The sequence below is a fragment of the Salminus brasiliensis genome, chromosome 2 (genome assembly GCF_030463535.1).
Source record: "Salminus brasiliensis chromosome 2, fSalBra1.hap2, whole genome shotgun sequence".
Classification (NCBI taxonomy): Eukaryota; Metazoa; Chordata; class Actinopteri; order Characiformes; family Bryconidae; genus Salminus; species Salminus brasiliensis.
Window position 1 is genome coordinate 54,870,528 of NC_132879.1, and position 9,066 is coordinate 54,879,593.

Genomic DNA, 9,066 nt, shown 5'->3' on the forward strand with positions numbered 1-9,066 from the left:
ATAAATGTGACAGTGGGAAGAGACGTTTGGAAGACGTTGGTGTTTTGGTCATCAACCTTGTACCTAGATGATGATATTGTACATCAATATGACATTGGGATGAGATGTTTGGAAGACATTGGGTTTTGGTCACTATACATTATGTCTAAATGTCAATATTCTGCACCAAGATCATGCTGAGATGTGATGTTTGGAAGACGTTGGGTTTTGGTCATCATACTCATGATTAAATGTCAATATTCTACATCAGTATGACATTGGGATGAGATGTTTGGAAGACATTGAATTTTGGCCATCAACCTTGTGCCTAAATGTTAATATTTTACATCAATATAACACTGGGATGAGACGTTTGGAAGACGTTGGGTTTTGGTCATCGAACCTCATGTCTAAATGTTGATATTCTACATCAATGTGACAGTGGGATGAGACGTATGGAAGACGTTGGTGTTTTGGTCATCAAACCTCATGTCTAGATGTTGATATTCTACATCGATATGACATTGGGATGACACATTTAGAAGACGTTGGGTTTTGTTCGCCATACATTATGTCTAAATGTCAATATTTTGCGCCAAGATCACATTGGATTGTAACGTTTAGAAGACGTTGGGTTTTGTTCATCATACCTTGTGTCTAAATGTCAATACTCTACATCAATATAACATTGGGATGAGATGTTTGGAAGACATCGAATTTTTGGTTCTTTAACATCACAACGTAAAACCAACAAAAAAACAATGTCAGCTGTCGTCACTTTTCCACAAATCGCCGGCATTAGACGCCACCCTGACGGGTTTTTGGTCACACAACGTCAAAAACTACACTCAACAAGAAATCAACGTCTTGATGTTGGTGGCCAGCTGGGAAGCAATACAACTTTGACCTTTACGCCACACATCACATCACATACTAATATCAGTTTACACCAGTTCAGTTTAAAAAAACCCAAAACAACAATATTAGACTTGTCAGTTGTCATCTGTGTCTCTTCTGAGCTCAGAACTACTCTAGAACTTAGCCTGGAGAGCTTAAAAGTGGCCAACACTCAGCTAGCTAAGCACTTGGCTCTGCTGTGATGTAAATGCAGCCTTAGAATTACAACTACCCAGATAGCCAGCGAGGCATAGTCCAGTTCTGGCCCACACATACTACTTTAATCAGACCCACATATTAAACACACTATATGGACAAAAGTATTGGGACACCTGCTCATTCATTGTCTCTTCTGAAATAAAGTGTATTAAAACAAAGTTGGAGTAACTAACTACACTGTCCAGAGATTTCTGAGTATTGCTGTGACAATCACCACCCAACAATCCCAACTCTCCATTGTGGAAAATGTTGGATGGAGCACCACTATCATTGCAGAGAACACAGCTGGGAGGGCCTTATACCCCTATCTGGCCAATGCCTGACATCAGGCAGCATGGTGCCAATAGGTTCATGTTTATCTGCTCCAGAGAGTCGTATTCTATTCTAGAAGAGGTGTCCACAAACATTTGGGCATAACGTGTACTTCATAAAAACCTGGGTGAAGGAACACAGCCACAGCTGGCTACACTTGGAATTAGAAATTCTGTGATGGTAGATTGCATTTGGACCACAAAGTTTAAATGTCAGGGCAGACGTCAAATGCGGTCATAGGTTTGGCCTACAATACACTTGCCGTTGCCACAACTGACCTGTAAGAACTTTAATTGGGCCATATTCGAGCCAGCGTCAGGCTTGCTATCTGGGTAATGTCCAGTGATAAAGCTGATATTTCCTGTTGTTTGTTGTGAACTCCTGTTGCTGTGGACTGAGTTAGTCATTATAGCCCGTTTACCCACATGCATCGTGTTCTCATTGTGCACAAGTAGATTGTAGAGTGATATAAAAATATATATTTCTCAGTTATTCCATGCATTTCTGTGATATATTTATATATATTTATATATATATACGTCTTTATATTTCTTCAAAGCAAATGACAACACCTCAGCTGTGATTTCTTTTCTTTTTCCCCCAGACTTGGTGGCGATACTGATGGCACAGTATCTTCTGCTGAGCAATACTGTGGTAATGAGGATGCAGTTCTACTTTTTAGAAGTGTCCTAAGCTTTGGTGGTCAACTGCAGCTGATCCCAGGGTCCTGATCTAAAGGAGTGATATGTCCTCTGACTGTGTGTAAAGAAGCTTGAGCAAGGCACATCGTTTCGCCATGTAATGCTCCCGTAGCTTAATGGCATCGCATGTTTCAATGCGAGTTCATTCGTGTCTCTCTCTTTTGTGTCTTTGTTAGAGTTTGCTTTGATAACGACTTCAATAAATAACACAAACATCTTTATACATCATATAGACATGTAAGGACTACATGCATTTTTATATAACTTAAATAATAATTTATATTTATATATGTACAGCCACCCCTTCAGGGTACAATAGAAAGACAAAAGGAGTACTGAGTAATGATGCAGTACAGGATTTTCCACCATGTTTTTTTTGTTGTTGTTGTTATCTTTTACGTCCTGCGGCGTTTGCGCGAAAGTGCGCAGACGCATGCAGTGTTTATCCGTATCCAGCGCCAACGCAGCATGTTGTCGAACTGGGTGAGGGCGCGCACGAACGTCTGCGACGTTTTGCACTGCGAGTTCCAGTGCTTATCGTCGATGCCCTGGCAGCCGCTCTTGAAGGGCCTGCTGCGCTTGCAGCTCGTCTCGTAAAAGTACTGCTTCATGCCCGGCCACACCATGCCGATTTCGGTCAGCACCGAGACGTCGTGACCGTGGGTGTCCACCGCCGTTGTCCTGTCCGTCACCCAGCGGCTCTCGCTCTCACACACCGAGAACTCTCCTCGGTAGCTCTTGTGCTCGGCGTAGCGCTTCTGTCGCGTTCTGTTGCCGCCCTCTGGGCTGCCCACGAAGTCGTCCGTGAGGTAAAGCGGCGGGGGCTGCAGGGGCGGCCTCTCGCTCAGTAGCACGCGGGGTGAGTTGTAGCGCTTGTGCTGCCGGAGAAGCTCGTCGGCGACGGGCCTCTTGGCGGTGGGCCTCTGCGGGTACTCCGTCTCTGAGGGGGCGGTGGGCAGGGCCGCCTCCGGAGGCCCCTCATCTTGCCGCTGGCGAGCGCGGACGATGTCGGCCTGCAGGAGCTTCACTATGAGAGTGTTGATGGGGTCCTGCGTGGGCCGCTGCCTGTTGTTGGCCAAGGTGGCCGAGATGCCGTAGAGGTACGCGAGGAACATCACGTACAGCAGGATGGACATCACTAAATTCACCTGTAAGATCTGGGGAGAGAAAGAAGATGGCATTTCTCAGATACCTGGTCTAGCAGGGAGGCTACATAGGCTTCAAACAACTGCCAGGTTAAAACACTGAGGGTTGCGTTTACATCAGTGATCTCCAACCCTGCTCCTGAAGAGATACAGTACCTTCCTGCAGGTTTTAACCTCAACTCAAATCTCCCACACCTTTTTTAGCCAATCAAGAACTTCAGGAAGTAGTAAATAACTGGATTCGGTGCAAGATGGTGGAATAGGATTGACCTCACACCCTACAGAAAGGTAGCTCTCCAGGAGAAGGGCCGAAGAGCACTGATTTACAAGTTGGCATGAGTTGCCAAAGTGTATGAGTACATAATATAACATATATTCATACAATATTTACAATATCTTTTTTGTATATTATATAATATTTATTTATATAAAAGCTAAAAATGCATATTGTAACTTAATTGTGCGGCTCAGGGATTTAAAAAAAATTCTTTTGGAACTATTTTGCCTCGAAACATCTTGCATTTTCAGTTTCTACAGACTAAGAGAACACTATGCACACATTTAAATAAATGTTAAACCATGAATCTGACAACAACGGCTCTGAATCAGGAGAGAGAGGCTGGTTAGCCTTAGCTTAGGTAGCGCTAGGATAACGGCCTGATCACCAGAGAACAAATTCAGGTCTGTTTGATCCGAAAGCCTTGGATCGAGCGACTGCTGTTGAAAGAACAGGAAGCTGAAGTTCACATTTTTTCATGTGGTTTTGGATCTGTAGCCACTCGCTGACCACCAGAAGGCCCGGTGCAGCTGCTGTTGACTGTCTGCTGAGCACCGACACAAGTGTTGACAATAATAACTAGTGTCTGAGAGCGAAGTCAAGTGACTGCTGTGGAAGTAACAGTAATGAGAAATGAGAGGCCGGTTCTGCTGGGTTTGGACTCGTTGCCGGCTATTTAGGCTTAGATAAGTTAGCTATCATAGGCCGTGTTCCAGCTAACTGAGGCTCAGATCACACGTGTTTAGAGGATAAGGCCTCATATCTAAGAACACAGAGTCGGGTGAATGGTCTTAGGAGTGTTTTCCACTGTTTTCAGCCTCATTTAGTCGACTGGTTTATCCAGGTTTGCTTCCTCTGCCTTTTTATCAAACGTAGCATGCCGTTAAACTTGCAGCTATGGTGGGCTTGTTTCTTTTTCCCCACCTGTTCAGAGCCTGTCATCACCAATTAGTGAGCACCCACAGCAGGTCCCACACTGTGGCTCTCTTAAATGTACATGGGGGGATGAGTTTATTTGGCCGTGTACTAGACAGACACAAAAATCTGACAAATCAGACACATCGTAATTCTGAAATACCGTCCTGATTTGAGATACTGCACAAACCTACCCTCAAAACCATGACTGTTTTCCGAAAAAGGGCTATATGCGAAAACCTAGCAGCAAAAGGTCAAACAATCAGGCATCAGATAATACCTGTAACCATTTATTGTTATAATCTTTCTGTGATTTAGCTTTTGGGGCAGTGGTGGTTATTGGGGCAGTGGTGGCTATTGGGGCAGTGGTGGCTCAGCGGTTAGAGCACCGGGATATCGATAACAGGGTTGTGGGTTCGATTCCCGGGCTTGGCAAGCTGCCACTGTTGGGCCCTTGAGCAAGGCCCTTTACCCTCTCTGCTCCCCGGGCGCTGGAGTTGGCTGCCCACCGCTCTGGGTGTGTGTACTCACTGCCCCTAGTGCACTAGTGTGTGTGTGAGTGTGTGTTCACTACCACAGATGGATAAATGCGGAGGACACATTTCAATAAACAAATAGAAACAGTAAACAAATAGACAAATACGTGCACCTTTTAGATATGTTCAGATGTCTGATTCTTATTAAGATTACTGTGAACAATTCTGCATTCTCACAAGAATACAGTTAATCAGACTCTTAATGGCTTCATTGACAGCTTATCCATTTGATTTTTAGTTATGCAGGCATTTCCATTAACCCCTTAAACAGCCTATGTCCCGCCAGGGGGCCAAAATTGTAATTGCAAACTTCTGTTACCAGAGAATTGGCCCATCAGTTTTTACAGAAGTCCCTGTAGTTACAGAGTAACACACACCTTAGCGTGTAATAAGCCTTTTTGCATTAAAATTGATGAGTAATCTAAAACCATGTATCTCTATTTTTGTCTGTTTGTATTTTTCCCATGGTTTAAACCCTGCAGCTGCCAATAGAATGGGCCAATGGGCCAATAAAAACACTCGAAATGACTTATATATACATACATACATGTTTTTCATTGGACAGCTGGAAACTCTGTGGTTTCTGACACTGTATGACTGCAAGACCCTTCTCTAGTAAACACAGACAGAAGTAGATAATAAGTTCATTCAAATTAAAGGTGGTTTCTTCCACCATGTTTATCATTTCAGTTAATTGTCAGTCACAAGGTTTATGATCTTAGGTTTTAAAAGATTGCATTTAACCCTTGTGCTGTCTTGAGGGTCAAAAATGTCCCACCACCATGTTTAACAGCAGGAGAAGCCCCCTAAATGATCTTATTCAAGCTTGAAATTTAATGACTTGTCCTAGAGTGAATCCAACAACAAGCCCAAAATTACCAAAGAATAGCCCCACCAGTAGGCGGGTTAAAGAAAGCAGATCATTGCCTCTGAAAGCTGTACACCTCCAGGGTAAACATGCTGCCTCCGGGTCATTTTTGACCCTTAGGACAAGGGGAGTATACAGAATGTTAAGACTACACAAGGGTTAAACAAACTGGACAGTCGACTGACAGTTAATAAATATATATACTGCAGGTCCTACAGTGCTAACCTCATCATTATTCCAATATATACTGTAGAGGTCTCAGGACGAACCTGTGCTTCTGTCACGCTAAATTACAAATTCAGTATGTCATTGAAATTAGTTGTTGATATAAGTGTGTCACACCTCATAAGCTCACACATCAGCATGAGCAATGAGGCCTGTAGCAGAGCAGCATGCAGCGACATGCACTCCTATAACATATTTTCTGCACATTACAGTTGAGCAGGATGTCACAGGCCTTCCTAAACACAACCTGTGAAGAACTCCACAAGGAACAGCACAGTTTTGTAGGAATTTCTACATCATGGAAAAAGTGCCATGTTGAACACTTCCACTATCACTCAGCCACTACTGGGCTTTACACTGCTCTCCTGATCACTGATCTGTGTGCAACAGTCACACTGTCCTATTAATACAGCATATTTAGGCTACATACATGCTTTATTACTCTCCGCGCTTTATTTGTCCATGTTGTCCTCCAGAAAAGTAATTCCACAGAAAAGCTGGAACAGAATTTCCCACACTGTTCCTCCGATTTGGAAACTGTCTGCAAGTCAAGTGTTATCACTTCACCAACTGTGAGCTCTGGCAGCCTTTGGCCAGAGCACACAACAAACCCCATCCAACACTAGCTTTCTAATATTGGTATTGGCCTGCCCTGTCCAGGGGGTATTCCTGACTCACACCTAATGATTCCAGGCCCGCTATGGACCCACCACATCCCTGACCAGAAATATATGATGAGATGAGGAGATGGATGGATGTTTAGGAAAATCAGCAAACAGGGAGAGCAATTTAAGCAGTGTGGATGAGGAGAACATTCTAGAGAAGTTTGGAAGTGGACAGTCTAGAGCAGTTTGTCGGAGGAGGACAGTCTAGAGCAGTTTGTCGGAGGAGGACATTGTAGAGCAGTTTGTCGGAGGAGGACATTATTAAGCAGTTTGTAGGAGGAGGACATTGTAGAGCAGTTTGGAGGAGGAGGGCAGTCTAGAGCAGATTGTAGGAGGAGGACATTGTAGAGCAGTTTGGAGGAGGAGGGCAGTCTAGAGCAGATTGTAGGAGGAGGACAGTCTAGAGCAGATTGGAGGAGGAGGACAGTTTAAAGCAGATTGTAGGAGGAGGACAGTCTAGAGCAGTTTAGAGGAGGAGGACATTGTAGAGCAGTTTGGAGGAGGAAGACATTCTAGGGCAGTTTGTAGGAGGAGGACAGTCTACAGCAGTTTGTAGGAGGAGGACAGTCTACAGCAGTTTGGAGGAGGAGGACAGCCTAGAGCAGTTTGGAGGAGGAGGACATTGTAGAGCAGTTTGTAGGAGGAGGACATTGTAGAGCAGTTTGTAGGAGGAAGACATTCTAGGGCAGTTTGTAGGAGGAGGACAGTCTAGAGCAGTTTGTAGGAGGAGGACAGTCTACAGCAGTTTGTAGGAGGAGGACAGTCTACAGCAGTTTGGAGGAGGAGGATAGTCTAGAGCAGTGTAGAAGAGGAGGACATTATGGAGCTGAGGAAGAACTGTGTTCTCTGGAATGATGGTGGAACTCCATCCAGTACTTCAACGCTCTTGTTGCTGAATGCAATCAAATCCTTACCGCAGTGCTCCTCCAAAATCTATATCTTTCACCCTGAACAGTAGAGACAGTTAATACCCTAGATTTCAGAAGAAACCATGAATAAGCAGGTGTCTCAATACTTTTGTCCTTATTATCTAAGTCCCTTATAATATCCATCCAAACACCACACACCACGTATCAGTCGGGCTGTATGGTCGTGTAGTGGGGCCTCGCTGTCGTATAGCAGTGTACGTTTGAGCAGTTTTGTCAGAGGGAGTACGCACAGTGTTCTAAGTTGATTGAAACCAGACTGCTGCTGTGGACTTCCTCAGCCGGCGGGTCATAGTGCTGGGTGTCATCAACTCGGCCTGCTCGGACAGGGAGCAGGACACGGTCAGCTGCTCATTCGTCCCACATAACTGACCTGACTGATTTTCATAGCGAATTTGTTCCTTGAGGCTTTCAGCTGTTTGTTTCCAGGATGAATTCCCGCAGATCCTGTATCAGATTATGAGGGATAAGGAGCAGAAGATCTGTGGGAGGACTGAACCATAGTGACAAGTGCGAAATGACTTAGAATGCCATTTATCCTGATCAGTGGAAGATGACACTGAACTCAAATCCCGAGTTCAAAAGGCGTGAGCCGGGCTAATGATGATGGTGATGGGCTGAGACAGAGGTGTTGCGGCCTGCAGATGGTACATCAAAGGACTATTTGGCCTGGCGTACTGCAGGACACACTGTTGACGAATGAAACTGGATGCAGGTCTCTCCCGGGCCTCTGAGAAAGCCCATGTGTTTGTATCTCCTTTCACTAGTGCATGCCTCACTGTCCCACACTGCCTCACCATCCCACTTTAACTGTGTGGAAATACTGAGGCAGACACACACTTCTACATCATAACCTCTGGGAAAAGGGTATGGGGGATACTGGTTTTGGGGGGTAACGTCATTCAATACCTTTTAGGAGACCTCGTCGTATTGTTAAGGTAGCTGAATGGGACATTTTGGAGCTTTTAAGTGTGTGAGCATGTTGATTTCATGAATTGTCTTTATTGTGGGGAGAGCAGGTTGCCAGGTGTCCATTTTTTGGATCTGTTGTCTGGTTGGTACTGCCGACTGGACATTAACATAGTCAGCTCTCCTTTTGAATGCATTCCTTCGGTTGCACCAGACAAAGTGTCGTTGCTGGCCCTGTCAGTGTGCCTCTCTCTGCCTCTCTCTCTCTAAAAAAGTCAAATGCATTACTTCTTAATTACATGTACTGACAATAGTAGTACAGAGTAGATTAAAGAGTAGATTTGCTGTCATGCAAAAACCTTATATCTCTAAAATGTCAACTTAACTTTCTTAACTTTCAATGGAGGTCAGTGTAAAAGGATATTATTCCTTTGTCGAGCATTTCTATTGGTCCATTCATCGTCAAATCTTTGTAGTAAAATACATAGTGGT

The 9,066-nt window shown here is 44.4% G+C and overlaps 1 protein-coding gene across 1 annotated transcript in view; it reads right to left on the bottom strand.

Annotated features, from left to right (window-relative positions):
- Nucleotides 1-2,013: 2,013 nt before the first annotated feature.
- The window catches only part of ntf3 (neurotrophin 3), a 35,355-nt gene continuing 28,302 nt past the window's right edge, over nucleotides 2,014-9,066 (bottom strand). Inside the window, exon 2 of the mRNA XM_072673995.1 lies at nucleotides 2,014-3,265. Within this exon, the coding sequence (XP_072530096.1) occupies nucleotides 2,504-3,265 (762 nt within the window). The 3' untranslated portion in view covers nucleotides 2,014-2,503. The remainder of the gene's footprint in view (nucleotides 3,266-9,066) is intronic.